At 64.5% G+C, this 17,064-nt stretch overlaps 4 protein-coding genes across 4 annotated transcripts; 1 reads left to right on the forward strand and 3 right to left on the reverse strand.

The window, feature by feature from the left end:
* Window positions 1–1,466: 1,466 nt before the first annotated feature.
* EMIHUDRAFT_237095 (hypothetical protein) lies at window positions 1,467–2,687 on the reverse strand (the record flags this gene model as incomplete). The annotated part of the gene is made up of 2 exons (XM_005778458.1): window positions 1,467–2,252; window positions 2,490–2,687. 2 exons carry the CDS (start codon window positions 2,685–2,687, stop codon window positions 1,467–1,469), a joined length of 984 nt encoding a protein of 327 aa, XP_005778515.1.
* Window positions 2,688–4,170: 1,483 nt separating this feature from the next.
* Window positions 4,171–5,750, reverse strand: EMIHUDRAFT_73670 (hypothetical protein; the record flags this gene model as incomplete). Its single annotated transcript, XM_005778459.1, has 5 exons — window positions 4,171–4,306; window positions 4,367–4,720; window positions 4,838–5,143; window positions 5,430–5,547; window positions 5,585–5,750. Coding segments are annotated over 5 exons (1,080 nt in total), but the record flags the coding sequence as incomplete, so codon positions are not given.
* Window positions 5,751–10,386: 4,636 nt separating this feature from the next.
* On the reverse strand, window positions 10,387–11,612 carry EMIHUDRAFT_443484 (hypothetical protein). The gene has a single exon (XM_005778460.1). It carries the CDS (start codon window positions 11,568–11,570, stop codon window positions 10,761–10,763), a length of 810 nt encoding a protein of 269 aa, XP_005778517.1. The 5' UTR covers window positions 11,571–11,612; the 3' UTR covers window positions 10,387–10,760.
* A 2,882-nt stretch (window positions 11,613–14,494) lies between these two features.
* Window positions 14,495–14,824, forward strand: EMIHUDRAFT_237101 (hypothetical protein; the record flags this gene model as incomplete). The annotated part of the gene is made up of 1 exon (XM_005778461.1): window positions 14,495–14,824. One exon carries the CDS (start codon window positions 14,495–14,497, stop codon window positions 14,822–14,824), a length of 330 nt encoding a protein of 109 aa, XP_005778518.1.
* Between the last annotated feature and the right edge of the window lie 2,240 nt (window positions 14,825–17,064).

The raw sequence follows: 17,064 nt of genomic DNA on the forward strand, positions 1-17,064 counted from the left end.
TCCGAGCGGACCCGCAAGATCTGTAACGGTTCCCGGAAGTTTCGTCAGTTTCCCAAATTTGCCGGAACTTGGAAATTTTGGCCGGCCCCAAAACTTTTTGGTAAAAATTGGGGTCCCGGCCGAGACTCGCGAGTTGACGAAACCCTGCCCGAAGCTCGCACGAACGGACGAGGTTTGGCTTGGTTTGCTCTTTGTGGGTTGTGGTCGGCGAATAGCCGGGGTCGTCCTCCCGATGGGGGACTAGCCGTCTTCCACATGGTCCCTCGGGTCCCTGCTGCTCCTAATTGAGAGTTGTGTGAGTTGTTCACGGTTTGTGACAATAGTAGCGCCGGACGTTCACACCTGTCCCACATCGACAGTGACCAAAAAAGAAATCAAGCAGGCGGTTTGGGCCCATCAGCCAAAGCGGCAATAAAATAACCGGGTTTTTGCCGATTTCCCCTCGGTTCGCCTCAGATTTTGCCCCACCCCCAGACCAGCTCTCAGACTCAGGGAAACTCGAGAGTTGCCAGAATGGAGCACCAAAAAGTGCTGGGGACCCTCTGGTTTCCCTCTGGTTGCCGGAAAAACTCTCCTCCCTTTAGGTTAGGTAGGAAGGTGACGAACAGCCAGGCTCGGACTGGACACCAACGCGGTATGGGTGGACGCTTGGACAGATGATGACGACACGCACGAGCGGAGACCAAACAGGCTCACAAGACAAACATCCTCCCGAAGCCAAAAAAAGAAGTCGCGCGCCTTATCTTTAGCTCGTGCTGGGTTCCGGCTCCTAGCCAGATAGGGGGTCTGTACCCACTGAGTCGCGCCAAAACGCCCTACCTATCTACCTATTGCCTCGGCCAGAGAGCTGCTCACCATCGGTCGGCGCAGTGCTCGTCCTACACGACGAGCTCACGCTGCTCAACATGCTGGGCGTGCTCCTCGCCACCGCAGGCACCGGCGTCTACCCCACGCCACCAAGGGCCACAGCAAGGCCGCCCCAGACCGGCCCGCCGAAGATGACGCAGCAGGCGCAGCGCCGCCCAGCCGATGGAGGTGTGACCGTGGGCGGCTTCTTTTGTAATAATTAATGATACAAAAGACGGAGGAGCAACGAGCGCCCTCCCGGCCTCCCTGGCGCGAGCCAAAGACACTCCCTCTCCCTCTCCGTAGACACTGATCACACACACGGGTGGGAGGGGACAGGGTGGGTCACAACGAAGCACGAGAGAGCGTGCTCGACAGAGCGACAGGGCGCAGCGCTCTGCCGACCGCACGCGCGCCAGCACACTCTCTCCAGGCAAGGCTGGGACTGCATCACACTCCAGACGTGGGGCTAGCACGCACACATGGCAAGACGGCCGACGGACTGCGACCGACACCCGCCCGGATCGGAGGGTAAAACTAAATGGCAGGGCAGTGGAGACCGCGGCTCGGGGTCGTACTTTTCTCTCTGCCGCTCCTTCTGACCGTGCTTCGTCCGTGCGTCACATGCCGTGGCCAGGCATTTCGCCGCCCATGCTGCCTCCGCCCATGTCGTGGCCAGGCATGTCGCCGCCCATGTCCATATCGCCGCTGCCCATGTCGTGGCCAGGCATGTCGCCGCCCATGCTGCCTCCGCCCATGTCGTGGCCAGGCATGTCGCCGCCCATGTCCATATCGCCGCTGCCCATGTCGTGGCCAGGCATGTCGCCGCCCATGCTGCCTCCGCCCATGTCGTGGCCAGGCATATCGCCGCCCATGTCCATATCGCCGCTGCCCATGTCGTGGCCACCCATGCCGCCGCCGTGGCCGTCGCCACAGGACGTGTACGCGCCCAGGCTGCGGCTCGCGAGCCATGCCTCCATCTCCGCAATCTCACGCGCCTGCGTCTCCACAATGTCAGAGCAGAGGCCCTCGAGGAAGGGGTCGATCGCGGCCGGCATTAGCATTCTCCCGGACGAGTGCATCATTCCCATGCCAGAGCCGTCGGAGTCCGTCTCCACGCTCACCGAGCCACGCAGGATGTCGCACATCTTGACTGCGCCTGCGTGGTGCGGGATCATGCCGCGAACGAAATCCACCTCAACATCGCATGTAAACTCGATCGCCATTCCGTGGTGCATCACCATGTTCTCGTGGAGGAAAGCGAGGGTCGATGCGCACGACATGTTGCCACAGCCCATGCTCATTGAGGACATACCGCTCGACTCACCGCCCATCGGGTCGCGCGCTACGCACGACATCTCGGTGCCCACGAGCTTGTAGTCGTGCGTCGACCAGTCGCACAAGGGCTCGCACGAGAGGCACGGGGACTGCGGCGACGGCGGCGGCGGTGGTGACGGCGGCGGCGGCGGTGACGGCGGCGGTGGTGGTGACGGCGGCGGTGGTGGTGACGGCGGCGGTGGTGGTGACGGCGGCGGCGGTGGTGATGGTGGTGGCGGCGGCGACGGTGGCGGCGAGGTTTGCGGCAGAGGCGGCGATTGGAAGGGGTGGCAGGCGCCGCACTCTTCTGGAAATTCCTCTGCCACCTTTTCGCACGACTTTTCCTCATTCCGGCCGGTGTTGCTCTTCACCCAGTTGATGCGAGACTCGCACGATGAGAAGCCCTTGTAGTTGGCGGTCAAATCTTGGGCGAGCGTTGCGAGGACGGCGTCGGTGCAGCTGTCCACGCCACACCGAGCAGCCAGGACGTAGGGCAGTGAGACGAGAAGCACGACGCTTGCCATGGCTGTCGGCTGCGCTCGACTCATGGCCGAGGCCCGCCGTACATGTATTTCGTTTTTTGTGATAATCGAATCCGCTCGCCCTGGATTCGAAGCGAGATTTTTCTTTTTATTCACCTCACCAAACTGGGCGGGCAGCCGCCACAGGGGAACAGGCGAGACAAAAGCACCTCCAGTTTTGCTTCTTTTTCCCACAGGGGTGACGATCGGAGGGTGAAGGTGGGGGAGGATAGGAAGGAGGCTCTTGAGCACGCCGCATCCCGGTGTACGCATCTGCGATCTCGTCCGCATGCCACAACCACCACCTAAGACCGCGCGGCTACTCTGCACTGGTCCTCCGCCCAAGCTGCAGAACATGTGCGGGCCAGCGCCTATGACGCTCAAGGAGTGAGGCGCGGAGCGCCGCGCGCGGAGCGCGCCCCGAAGAAAATTTTGAGGGTTGTGGAGGGCTAGATGCGATTTCTATTAAGAGTTTGACTCACACGCAGGAACCACTCGGCCCACCCACAGGCCCAATCTCAAGTGGCAGCGCTCCGCGCCTACCCAGCGGCGCGCTCCGCGCGTGCTTTCCAGCGGCGCGCTCCGCGCACGGTGCTCTGTCTGCGGCAGTACTACTGCATCTTCCGCAGCTCCAGCAGGTATCAGCAGTGAGTTCATCGCCAGTTATCTGCGCCTCCGTTCGTCGCTCTCGTGCTTGATCGTCAGGCCGTGCTCTCACGTCCGCCGGAGCTACCTCGGCTATCGGAACCATTTTACAATTTTGCCCGCCGACATGTCCCGGTCCGGCTCAGTCAATTCAATGTCGCTCGGCGCTCGCTGGCTCCGTGGATGCTTGTGCTGCTGAGCAATCCAGGCGCACCTTGGCAACCGGCGGCAACGACTTGCGGCGTCAGCATTCGAACGGTTGAGTTGATTTGCTCTTGCTCCGCGGTATCGACGCGCTCGGTACGACGCCTGCGACCCGTCTCCGGTCAAGTGGCACGACGTTCATCGCGCCCGCCAGCGCTGCCTTGCAGGTTGCCACGACGAGGTCGAGAACGCTTCTATACGCTCGCCGAGCCTTCCTTTCCATCCCATTAGGCAGCCTGGGAATGGTGGCGGTCAGAGGCAAAGCCTACGAGGGGTGGTGGAACCACAACATGTCACGGCTACTGCCGGCTCGACGCGACGATAGCCTCCGAAGGCTGACTTTGCGGCACCATCATCGGACGATGTCGACAAGTTGGGTCGCTCTCGCGGTAGCCAGATGGCCTCTCTTACTAGGAGCATCGGCCATGGCCGCAGGGAGCGCGGGGGAGGGCGCTGGAAGCAACCGACGGAGCTCCGTACGGCTCTAGGTTGGAGACGTTTTCAAGAAAGCGTGTCACTGTCAGAGTGTGAAATGGCACTACCACTAGCCAGAAGCCGTCCGCGTGTTTTCTGAGAGGAAGAAGCCTCGTACACGTACACATGGCATCACACAAAAACCAAAATAGTTGACAACATCTCACGAAAGCTCAAAGCCCGAGGCGGACCGGATGGCGTAGAGGAGCCGCTCGCGCAGCACCGCCCTCGACTTGAAGTTTGGCAGCTTGAGCAGGTTGAAGCAGGTGCTCGCGGTCGGCAGCCTCTGCGTCTCGTTCCTGCCCATCCCGAAGAAGGCGAGCACGGACGGCGTCTCGCCCCCATCGCCCGAGACGCACTGCACCGTAAAGGGCGGCTGCAGGTACTTGAAGCCGAGCAGCGGCGGCTTGGAGCACGACGTGACAAACTTGAGCAGCAGCGCGCGGTCCTCGTGCGAAAAGTCGGCCACCACCCTCCACAGGTCGCGCACCGTCGGGGTGAGCTCGTTGTAGCCGCCCGCGTACCGCGTGTGCCGGCGCAGGTCGTTGACGTCGATCGGCGCGTCGTCTCCGTTGATGAGCCGCTGCAGCTCGGGCGTGGTGAAGAGGCGCAGCCACGAGAGGGGTACCACCGAGTGGACGCCCGCGACGAAGGCGCGGCTCTGCGCCTCGATCTGCCGGTTGAGGCGGTAGTCGGCCATCAGGTGGACGTACCTGCCGGGGGCGGCGGGCGGTGGGGCGGGCGGGGCGCGGGGGCGGTGGGGCCGGGACGGCGCGGGCGAGTCGCAGACTACCCGAGGGATCACATCTCGGGCGGATCTCGAGTCTCACTCGATCCGGTTCTCGCGCGTGACTGGCATCGTGCTGCCGCCCTCGCGCAGGTCGACCGCGGTGCGCACGCCGAAGACGTCCTCGTCGACGGTGAAGCAGAGGCAGAGGTCGCCCTCGACGTCGCCGTCGTAACTCTTGACGAGCTGCAGCGACTGGAAGAGCTCCGGGTCGAGCGACGCGAGGTCGTCGATCGATCCCGGCTTGCCGAGCAGCTTTGCAGCGAAGAAGTCGGCGAGCGCCGCGTCGAGCACGATGCCCTCATAGACCGCCTTGCCGAGCAGCCTGCGGGACATGTCGGGGACGTGTCTTGGACATGTCTGGGAAAAGTCCGCCAGCTGAGCCTTGCCGAGCAGCCTGCCCGCAAACTCGAAGAGCCGCTCGTGCGCCTACGTGACGAACACACCGACATCAGGGCGGGAAGACGGGTGTGTGCCGAGTCTTCAGAGCACCGCGTGAACACGAGCGACACAAATACAGCGAATACAGCCACATACGGCCGAAGACGGTTGAATACGTGCCCTCTCGAGCGCGGGTTGGGACGCAAGACCCCGCCTTCTGACTCCGTCTTCCCCTTCTAGGCTCGTGCGCCGACTCGGCGACGCCCGAGCTCGGCGACGGGTAGATCCTCCGCTGCGCCGTCCGGGCGAAGAGGCCGCGCTGTGGGTCGATGGCGGCGCGCATCGCGTCCTCGAGAAACTCCTTGAAGACGCCTAAGGAGGCTTGATCAGCGGACCTCGGACGCGGAACCAGCCGCGTCCTCGAGGGGCTCCTTGCAGACGCCGGTGCGGTCGATGCCCGCCTCCGCCAGGCCGAGCTCGGACACAAACTCGACGCGGATCGTCCCCTTGAGCTTCTCTCGCGGCAGCGCGCCCAGCTGGACGTACCCGTCCTCCAGCAAGTGCTCTCTCCGGATCTGCACGCGGTGGCCACGCAAGTGCTCGGGCAGCGCCTCGCCCGGCAAGCCCTGCTGCTCGCGCTGGACGAGCGCGCGGAAGAGGCGCACCTGTGGACGTGTCTCCGACGTGTCTCCGACGTGTCTCCGACGTGCCTCGGACGTGTCCTGGACGAGCAAGCGGAAGAGGCGCACCCGCGCGTCGAACGGGATCGCCCACGGGAGCCGCTCGAGCACCTGCACCACCACACTCCGCCCCGCGTCAAGCCGCGCCGCGCCGCGAGGGGGGAAGGTTGGTGGCACGAGAGCGGGGGCGAGGAGGCGGCGAGAACGGGGAGAGAGGAGGGGGGGGGGGGGGAGGGGGGGGGGGGGGGGCTCCCCCACCCCACAAACGCGGCCGGGGTGGTCGGGCGTCTCCCGGTTGGCGCTTCCTTCCCCCGGGTGGGTGGGGGGGGGGTGGCGTGAGGACACGGCTGCACACTTCTCCCGCTCGCCGCGCTGCAAACGGACTCACCGAAGAACTCCCACTCGAGCACGCCGACCTCGACGGGCAGCAGCCAGGCCGACCTGCTCACGGCTACAGCCGTGAAGAGACGCCGTTCGCAGGACCTCGACGGGCAGCAGCCAGGCCGACCTGCCGGACGGGGTGGCGCGGAAAGGGCGGCGCGCGTCGCGCTCGACGAGGAGGGCGAGCAGCTTGGTCGCGGCGGGGCCGAGGGCGGGGTGTGCCCGCTGCAGGCTCGGCTCGCGCCAGAGCAACTCGAAGGCGACGCGGTTGACGAAGCAAGCGAGCCGGTCGAGCTGCGGCGGCGAGAAGGGGTGCCGCGCCTCGTGCAGCTCGCGCTCCTCAAGCACGGGGAGCAGGTGGGCACCTCCCTCGAGGAGCAGCCGCAGCAGCGCCGCCTCGCCACTCCCCGCCGCGAGGCACGCGCCGACAAGCCACGCCTCGCCGCCGTTCGCCTCGGCGAGCCGCGCCAGCAGCGCCCACAGGCAGGCCATCAGCTGCGTCCCATACGCGAGCGACGCGCGGCCCGCAGCGGCGAGCGGCTCGAGGGCGGCGAGCGCGGCGAGGTGCGTCTCCGCCGCCGCCGCCTACGGGGCGACACCCCCCCGCCTCTCCCCCCGCCTCTCCCCCCGCGCTGCGAGCTCCCTCTCCGCGCTGCTGCCGCGTCGTCGCGCGTGGCGGCGAGGCGCGACGTGGCGAGGCCGTGCACGCCCCGCGCCGCTGGCCGGTCGGCGAGCGGCGCGGCGAGGACGCCGAAGGCGAGCCGCAGCGAGCGGGCCGCCCACAAGCTCTGCAGCTGCCTCCGCACCGCATCGACGCACCGCGTCATCGCAGCCTCCGGGCTCGAGCCGCTCCAGCCGAGCAGAGGGTGGTACACGCTCGCTCCGCGCGCGCCGCTGCGCGCGCCGCCGCGCGCGCCGCCGCCGCCGCCACCGCCGCCGCCGCCGCCGCCGCCGCCGCCGCCGCCGCCGCCCGAGGTGCGCCCGGAGGCGGAGGCGGCAGCCTGGCCGGCGCCGCACCGCCGCGGCGCCTCGAGCAGGGCCGTGAGCAGGCGGAGGATGCCGGTCGGGTGGGGCTGGCTGTCGGGAGGCTTGTGCGGCGCGAGCGAGAGGAGGTTCCCCGCCTGCGCGGTGAATGCACCAACGTGAGAGGGGGGAGGGGGGGACGGTCTTGTGGCAGCGCATTCAGAGCACCGCGTGAGTACAACGGAGGGGAGAGTACAGTGTCTACAGCGGAGTACGTGTCCTCTCGAGTCCTGGATGGGAGACATGAACGCGTGTTTCGCTTCTAGGGCCGCGCGCGATGGCGAGAGCGGCGTCCGCGGCGCGCGCGGGACCGGCGGCGGCGAGGTCGGCGGCGAGCGAGCGGGAGAGCGCGGCGCCTAAGGTCAGGGGCCACGGTGTCAGGCCACGCGCCCAGATTCGGTCCGCCGCGAGCGGACAAGCAGTTGCTGCGCCGTGCAGCGAGCATGCGCTCCAGACCGCGTCGCCGCGCCGCAGGGTCTCGAGCACTGCGGGCGGCAGCAGCGCGGCGGACGGCTCGCACAGAGCCGGCAGCGAGAGCACGCCGAGGGCGAAGCTGCGCACGCACTCCAGCGACGGCGGCGGCGGCGGCGCGGCGGCGGCGGAGGCGGCGGTGGCAGTGGCGGAGGCCTCAGTGGCTGCGGCGCCGCAGTCGCCGGCGCGTATTCCCGCGGCAAGCAGGGCGACGGTGGTGGCGGCGCCCAGAAGAGGCCGGTCGAGCGAGAGCGGCAGCGACGCGACGAGTGCGCCGCAGGCGGAGGTGACGGCGCCGCCCGCCGCTGACATCGTGGCGGAGGTCATGAGGCAAAGGGCTCGGGCGGCGGGGCTGCCTCCGCGCGCGGCGGAGAGCTTGCGGGTGAAGGGCCACAGCTCGGGCTCCGCCAGCGCGAGCAGCAGTCGCAGCGGCGGGCCGAGCACGCCACTCACCACCTCCCCGCCCTTGCCCTCGCCCTCGCCCGCGGCGGGAAGCGCGCCGCCGACCGGCGTCAGCTGTCTGGCGCACGCGAGCAGCAGCCGGTGGAGCACGGCGACCCAGTGGCGCGTGAGCGGGCGGCTGAGCGCGGCCGCACAGAAGGCCCGCTCCGCCTCGGCGCCCTCCTCCAGGCCCGCGAGGATCAGCCTGCACAGCTGCGAGAGGCGGCCGCCGTCGTGGCGCGGCTCATAGAAGCGGAGGAGCCACGCGGCGAGCGCGAGCTGCTGGCCGGCCGGTGGCGGATGATCTGGGCACACCCACGCGGCGCGCTGCGACGTCCTGCTTCGAATCGACTCCAGCCACCGCCGCGCACCGCACTGCACCACTTCGGCCGCGTTCGCATCGCGCTGGTCAGCCTCCACCTTTGCCGCAGCTGCAGCAGCCTGAGCGCGCGCCTCACGCGCCGCCCGCGCGCGCTCAACCGTCTCCTGCCAGCGAGAGGCCTGGGCCACCGCCTCGCGGGTGGTTTGGAAGCTTTCGCCTGGCATCTGCGGCGCCTTCTCAAACCGCACGACAAAGGGGCCCGGGGGGCCGACGCTATCCGCCGCAGCCACTTCACAGCCTTGTTATTGAGAAGAAAATACATCCTATGGCGCTGTTCACAGCTACTCCTGGGAAGAGACTCGAGGTGCTCGAGGTGGATATCCTTTGGCCGCGTTGGGTAGCGAGGATTGGTGTGACGCGATCCACGCAGGCGTGTTTTCTGGCGGCCGACCGTCAGTGCACGGAGTTGCCCCTTCTCCGACTGCCCGTCTGCCCCGGCTAGTTCCCGAGGTCGTCGGGAGTGACCCCTTCGCCGCCCGAGACCTAGCGCGGGTGGGTTGGAGGGGGGCTCGCTGCAGGGAAGGGCTGTGTAAGAAGCCGATCCCCGTAGTCCGCCCCACCCCTCCCCATCGGGCCGCATGAGCGGCCACGCCTCGCAGATTCGTTTTCGCGCCTGGGTCAGGCGCGCGGGCCATCCCCCGGGTCGCTCGACCAGCGATCCGAAGCCTTCGCTCGAGAACTGACAGGCTGAGCAGGAGGCCGACGCTAGTCGGGAGCTGTGTCATGAGCCTCGTCGCTCGGAGGTCCCGCGCACAAAGCGGCGGGCCGCAGCGGCGGGCGCGGGCGGGGTACGGGTTCGCGCCCGCTAGGCGCTGCCTCCTACACCGAGGCCAGACCAGCTCCTCCTCCAGTTCACTAGCACAAACTAAAGTTTGTTTAACAGCAACACATCCCTGTGAGGTGGCGGCGTGCCGTCCTCCCATCCCTCCCTTAAATTGTCTGTTTTCTTTCTTTTTGCTCGCCAACATAGGCACGGGACTAGAGAGAAAAGAATTCCAGAACAACTCACACAACACTGGGCACGGGACTGGCGCGCACTGGCACTAACACAGGTACATGTTACACGAGAAAGAAAGAAAGGCGAGGCCACCAACCACAAATAAACAAACGCAGAATTTCAAAATGAGTTACAACAGAACTGCGTGAACGCACATCAATCAGGCGCGAGCTGCCGATCGGCGACCGGTCCGCCCGGGCTGATCAAGCACTACTCGCGCTCCGGCGCGTGGGTCGAGTATCACGCCCGGCAGCCCTAGCCAGGCCCCGCGCGCTGGCCGCGACCGCGACCGCGGCCCTCACTCGAGCCCGAACTGCCCATGAGACATGCCGGAACCGTCCGACTGTAGCGACTAGCACACCTCAAGTGTCCCCAGAAACCCCGAGGAGTCACACAGTCCACCTGTGTGATGCACGCCCTGCGAGCGGGGCGGGGTGCGCACTGTGCCCAGAGTGACTGTGCCTCTGTGTTCGTGCGTCGCCCATCTCTCCTGGAGATGACTGCTCTATTTATGTATTTATTATCAGGCGCTTGTCTCTGTGTGCTTTCTTGGAGCGCTCATGAACGCACACAGATGAGAAAAGCGCCCGATCCCGATCATCTGGCTCGCTGGGTGTGATTCTTAGCCCCCCGGCCCTGGATGTGAGGCTAATGACTGCACTCCAAGTGCTCCAAGTGCCTGACGTGCGTTCTCGCGAACTGAAGCAAAGCGCTAGCTAGGACCACACACACTCACTCCTTTCCCCTACGTACGTACGAACGACTGAAGGCCTTGATTTTCTTTGGACTTTGCTCCATGCACGGACTCCCCAGGACATAATTCGTGACTTCGTTGTGAGTGATAGCTGTACGGTACCACCGACTACCGTACTGGTACTTTTACCGTGTCCGTGTGTGGCTACTGAGTACTGTACAGGTACTGTAGCCGTGTATGGCTCAGTCCGGGAGTCTGTACGAACCGCACCGCACGAGTGGAGCGCGCTTCTCGGCGAACCTCGGCTCGTATATTCAGCGTGTGACGGCGCGGTGGTCGATTTCACGCGTCCCGCGCCGCGGGGCGCCACCCAAACCGCAAACGAAAAATGTTCGGCGCGCGCACGGCACTTTGCTCTTTGCGTATTGCGAGCTTGCCACAAACACACACCATATCCAAGCGGCTGGTTGTCTTGCTTGAGGTCCACAACGCCATGGAACTTGCCCTGTCAGGCGGTCAGGCCTGATCGCATCGCGTGATGTGGCGCTCGGTGCGCAGCGGCCCGAGCGCCGAGAGGTCCTTTGAGCAGTGCGGGCACACGTTGACGTTGTCGAAAGGGTTTTCCGGCTCGGCGCGTTTGCGCTTGGAGGCCGCGCTCGTCGACGGGCTGGGCGCCGCCTTGCTGCGGCACGCGTTGCACAGCCCGTCGACGTGTCCTGGGGTCTTAAAGTTGCCGCAGGCGCACTTGCGCGCCGCAAGGTCGGCGGCGTCCTGGCGCCGCTTGATGTCACGCTCGTCCGCGAGCGCGCCCACCGACTTGAATGTGTGCGCTGGCCAGTCCACGTCGGTGACGTCCTCGCCATCCTCGCACATCAGCATGCAGCCGATGGGCTCTTGTCCCGCCCGGTCGCGCGTCGGAAAGACGGTGCCGCCACCGCTCAGCACGAACGCGACGCCCATGCGCTCGCCCGATTTGGCGGCGGATGGCCCGCGGAAAAGGTGCGCTGGCGCAGGGTCGAGGTGCGGCTGGATGAACAGCTCACCGGACGCTCGGAAGAGCGCGAGGCCGACGGATTTGATGCTCTGGCCGACGATGGTTGCGGCGGTGACACTCTTCAAGTTGAAGAAGCCAGCGCCATCCGCGTTCGGCTCGCCAGCCCAGATCTCATGCTTGATGTCGTCGCGCGAATCGACGAGCTTGATAATGTCGTGGGATCCATCGTTAGAAGTGAAGCCGGTGATCTTGCACCCAACGACGCTGTCATCGAAATACGGCAGACCCGTCGACGCGTTGATGTTCTCACGCTCGCGACCAAAGGGGAACATCGCGAAGGGCGCAGAAGAGCAGTCGGCAGAGTGTTTGGCAACCAGCCGGGGCGGTATCATCTAGGATCATCTGCTGGGTGTTTGGTTCCCTTCTTTTATGACTCGGTCTTGAGCACTTGAGCACTGGATAGGGTCGATTCCGCATGGTACGGTATGACTCGGTCTTCTACAATAGAGCTATCTGCACTTGAGCACTTGAGCACTGGATAGGGTCGATTCCGCATGGTACGGGACCCCATCTGCACTAGCATCTAGCTAGCTACTTCATTTCATCGAATTTCATCACAGCATCCAGAGAGCCTTCTTAAAATGCCCACCCACCCATCCCCACCTGTCCACCACCTCGGTGAAAGGAAGCGGGGCATGGTGCCGTGGGCTATCCGATTCTCGGAAGCCTTCTCGTGTCGCTCGTGCGTGTCGTCATCATCTGTCTAGCGTCCACCCATACCGCGTTGGTGTCCAGTCCGAGCCTGGCTGTTCTTCACCTTTCTACCGCTAACCTAACCTAACTGCCTGTGCGCCCCCCCCCAGTCCCGTATGGGAGTTTCGTTTTATGTCTTACTTGGGAGGGTGGTACCAATCGCGGTGAGGAAGTGCCTGAAACGCGAAACGCGACGTCTTCTCGCCGTTCGCCGTTCCTCAACGCTTGCGATTCAGAGAGAGATTTTTGAGAGAGATTTTTAGCAGGGCGATTGCATCTACGTTTTCTGCCGCGTTTGCAGCAGCCCCTGCCGGCACGCCGGCTTGAATCACTTTGAGGTTCTTCCGCAGCGCCGCTTCAAGGACGCCGCTGGTGAAGCGTGCAACTGGGTCGCGGACAAAGGTGAAGTAGGCATACTCGCCAACCGTGCCGTGGGCAGCGTCCAGGGTTTGACGGCAATACAAGTGCCACGGGCACACCAGCACCCAATTCCTGCACATGGATTTCAGGGCGTGGACAATCGTCGTGCCCGCAGACTTGAAGATGTGGATGAAAGCCACACGGCGGCGCGGGCAGAAGAGAACCTCGTCGTAGAGCGGGCTCTCGGGGTGAGGGGGACGGTCCTTGGCCAGTCGTGGGACAGCGCCATGCGAATTGTGGAGCAGGTGCCGACCCCGGCGGTGACAATGCGTGCTGTTGGCTGGCAATCGAGGGAGGCACTCCCTCCAGACAGAGGCGCGTCGCTGCATGCGGTGCAGGGTGGCTGCGACCGCTTCGTCGCTGGCGTGCATTGGGCGGGCAGCAGCAGGCAAGCGGAGGTTGTCCATTCCACGCGCGGGGGCCTCAAACACGAACTTCGATTTGATCAAAGAAATTCAACCCCATGCGCCGGGAAGATACCGCGACCCATCCCTCCCTTGCGTGTCTGTTTTCTTTCTTCTTTACCGCGAGGTGGCATGAAGTTTGCAGCGAGAATCGGCGAGGACTGCGAAGGGAGATAGAAAGAGGCAGACGACCAAGGGTTAGGGTGGGCGACGGCTAGCACCACACTCCTCTCCTCCCTGTGTTCGACTGTGTGTACACGTTATTCATATGATTTTCAGCGATTCAGGCATATACATGTGTACGTACACATATGCTTCCGAGCGCGTCCGCGGCCGCGACGCGGCAGCGGGAAGTGTCCCGCCCACCAAGGCAGCCGGCCCGGCCGCTGCGGGGCCGTCGCGGGGGTGGAGGCGGGCGGGGCGACCTCAGATTTCGCGGCTGGCAGCGGGCGCCGCCAGCCGGGGAAGCGTTGCCATCGCTTGCTTCCACGGCTCAGCCGTTTCGTACGGCTCAGCCGCTGACGCCCACGACACAGGCACAGCCGTTTCACACGGCTCAGCCGCTGACGCCCACGACGCAGGCACAGCCGTTTCACACGGCTCAGCCGCTGACGCCCACGACGCAGGCACAGCCGTTTCACACGGCTCAGCCGCTGACGCCCACGACGCAGGCATGGACGCCGGCGGCAGCAGCACTTTCTGGCTTGTGCTCATCATTTAGCAGAGGCGGCGGTGGCGCCGCTCCTGCTGCCACCGTGCTTACCGCTCCTGCGGCGGTGCCGCCACCGTGCTTACCGCACCTGCTGCCGCCACCGCGCTTGCCGCTCCTGCTGCCGCCGCCGTGCTTACCGCTCCTGTTGCCGCCACCGCGCTTGCCGGCGCCGCCATTGTCCATGCCTCTCCCTTTGGCACCCTCGCTGGCGTCTCACTCGGTGTCAGTATCACAGCAAGCTTCTGCAGGGCGGCTACTGAACGTTGCTCCGGCAGGACTTGGGGAGCAGGAGTCGAGTGTGCCAGCGTCCAAGAAGGCTACGAGTTCAGATGCTAGGTCGGTGGCAGTGGGTATGATGGCGCCGCAGCTCGCTTCAGAATGGTGTCGCTCGCGGCTCACAGCCTACCAGAAAGTGCAGCAGAAGCGCGTGCCGATACAGAAATGGCTGCTCGAAGGCACATTGATATCCTTCAAGGAACATCGTGGGTTTGGTTTTCTCAGTGCGGAGGGCACGTCACTATACTTCGATGAAAGAAATGCATCTTCTGCAGTGCGCGACTCCATTCGTGAGGGCATCAATCATGGTCATTTCGACAAGGCTGGCAGGGCCCCACGCACGTGGGATGACCCAAATCACGTCCTATCTTTCATGCGTTGTAGCAAGGACGGGCGAGAATGGGCAGAGAGGGTACGATTCACTCACGAACCGCAGCCGAGCGAAGGCCAGGACACAGGTGTCAGGCGCAAGCAGTGCAGGCTGAATAACGAGGCGGCACAGAAACGAATCGCCACGAAGCGTATGAAGAAAGCTCACGGCGAGGCCTCAGACTCGGCAGCTGGCAGCTGTTTCTCTGTCTCCTTGCCAGCTGCCGAGTCTTCACTCCTCGCACGTGTTGATCCAGCCGCCTCACCAGAAGCTGCCTCAGCAAAAGCTCTGACTTCTAACACCGCGCCAGAGATTAAACAGATGGCTGATGATGAGCATGCGAATGACGTTGAATTGGCTGTGCAGGCTATCCGGGATAAGCTGAATGCAGAACATGAAGGCAAACTGCAGGCGATGGAAGCGATGCACGCTTCGATGATTGACGACCTCATCCGAAGCAATGAGAAGAATATGGAGGAGGTCGAGTGTCTACAGGCTGCCTTGTCTGAGGCTAGTCGAGACAAAGCGGCACTTCACGCGCAGCTCGAGCGTGCCATTGAAGACTTGGAGGTGGCAGAAGAGGATCACAAAACATTTACTGCCTTCATAGAGCGGCAAAAGGACGAAATTGCAAGACTGAAGACGGAGTGAACTGAACCTGCCGCTCGCCGTGATCGAGTTTGTTGTGTTAGTGCCAGTGCGCGCCAGTCCCGTGCCCAGTGTCGTGCGAGGGAGTTTTCGTATTAAAATTCTTTGTGTTGTGGTTCACTAAGCGAAAAGCACGCACAGACTCCGTTAACATCTTGTGCGCACATCTTGTGCATGTGCATGTGCATGTGCATGTGCATGTGCATGTGCACATGCACATGTGCATGTGCACACCCAGCCGAGCCAACCAAGCAAGAGAATGAAATCTCTCTCCAACCAACAAAACTCTCGAACAAAACTCCTCGGGCGGGGGGATTCCCTCGCTCGCTCGCACAACACTCACTGGTCCCCAATAAGTACCAGCACGTGCCAGTCTGCTGTGAGAGAGAGCCGTATAAGTTATTAAAGTGCGCAAGTGCTCAATGAAACGAATTGGTCGTATTGCAATATAACACAAACGGTCGCCGAAAGGCCGGGGGCAGCCACAGGCTGTGTCCAGACCGCGTCTCTGCTCGATTCTTCGGAACAGTACTGCCGCCGATGCTCGCAAGCCTCATCGTGCTGGCCGTGACAGCAGACCCGGACGCCGCCCATTCCGACCGCTGGGGCATCATCCTCGACTGCGGCTCGAGCGGCACCCGAGCCGCCTTCTGGCCTACAGCTCAGCGGCAGCAGGCGAGTGTGTGAGCAGCTGTTGTGTACACAGGCACCCGCGCCAAGCTGTTCACGTGGCCCTCCTCGTCGAGCAGCTGGTCGATCGCCGTCCATCCCCGCCGCCCTTTGTTTCACACTCGTCTCTGCCATGTCCGCCGTCGCCGCCGTCCTGTCGCTGCGCTCTGTGCTCCTGTGCTAGTGCCTGTGCGCGCCAGTCCCGTGCCTAGTGTCGAGAGAGAGTGTCTCTTCTCTAGTGTCGTGACAGTGAGCGATGCGTGGACGGAAGGTCCGGGGTTGTGTTTGTGTGGTAGAAGATCCCGCGTGAAATTCTCTTTCGTGACGGCGCCGCTTTAGACTCAGTCTCCCCAAAATGGCGAGCCGATCGCGCTTTTCGAGGGATTCGTTCAACGGTGGAACGCGCCTTTCTACCGGAGACCGCTCGTCCCCGTGGACGGACGCTCTTTTCGCGGCTGAGGAGGGGGAGTCGCCGACGGTGAGGCAGCAGTTTGAGGAGGGAATCGCGGCGGCGACGGCCTCATTCACCGCCGAGGCTCCCTGCGGAGCCGCCGAGGCTCGGGCTGAGCAGCTGACAGCAGGGCCGGATGCCGGGGGCTGGGAGAGGACCGCTTATTCGTGTGGGTCCTCGTGCGGCCGCGTGGCGGTGCCTATGTTCACGGGCTGCGCGGATCTGGCCTCGTTGCTGCTGCTCGCGGCCCTCTCGCTCGTCCTCATGGCTCGCAAGGTCCAGTGCGGCGAGGGCGACGCCGACGCGCTGCGACCCGCGCGCGAGATGGCGGTGCACCTGTGGGACGCGGGGGACTGGGACTGGGGGTGCGAGGACACGTTTGCAGAGCCGGTCTTCCGGCCGATGCACCTGCTGGCGGGCGGCGCCTGCGCCACCTACCTCGCCGCCCTAGTCTTGCGCGGCAAGCGGGCGATGCGCGTGCTCGAGCTCTTCCTCGCAACGTACGCGCCTTATAGCCCTCGGCTTGCACGTGAGGAACTCGTCGCCGAAGGAGGATCCGCCGCCCCGTGATCGTGGCTTAGCGCCGACAGACCTCAGACGGCTCTCTCGCCTCGAACCCCCCCCCCACCCACCCCACCCCCCCACACCCCCTCCCCCCCCCCCGGCCGCTCGAGATCCCACACCCCTCGACGCCCCCCTCGACGCCCCCCTCGACACACCACAGGTATGCGCTCTGCTGGTTTGGCGGGAGCGACGCGGCGGCGGGCGGGCGGCGGGCGGCGCCCCCGACGCCGTCTCCGCCACCCACGCCATGCGTGGATACGAGCCCGCAGTCCTAGAAGCCGAAGACGTGCTCTTGTCTCCCAACCAGCGCTCGAGAGGACACGTATTCCGCTGTATTCGGCCGCGTATTCCGCTCGAATTCGCTGTACTCACTGCACTCGTGGCCCCTCGTCTTCACGCGGTGCTCTGGAGACACTGCACAGTGCCGTCCTCCCGCCCTGATGTCGGTGTATTGGCCACGTAGGCCTGCAGTGCCCGGTGTGGGCGCGAGATGGCCACTGCAAGAACAACCCGGCGTACATGCTGCAGAGCTGCCGGCTGTCGTGCGGCGTGTGTCCAC

The sequence above is a fragment of the Emiliania huxleyi genome (assembly GCF_000372725.1).
Source record: "Emiliania huxleyi CCMP1516 unplaced genomic scaffold EMIHUscaffold_245, whole genome shotgun sequence".
Lineage (NCBI taxonomy): Eukaryota > Haptophyta > Isochrysidales > Noelaerhabdaceae > Emiliania > Emiliania huxleyi.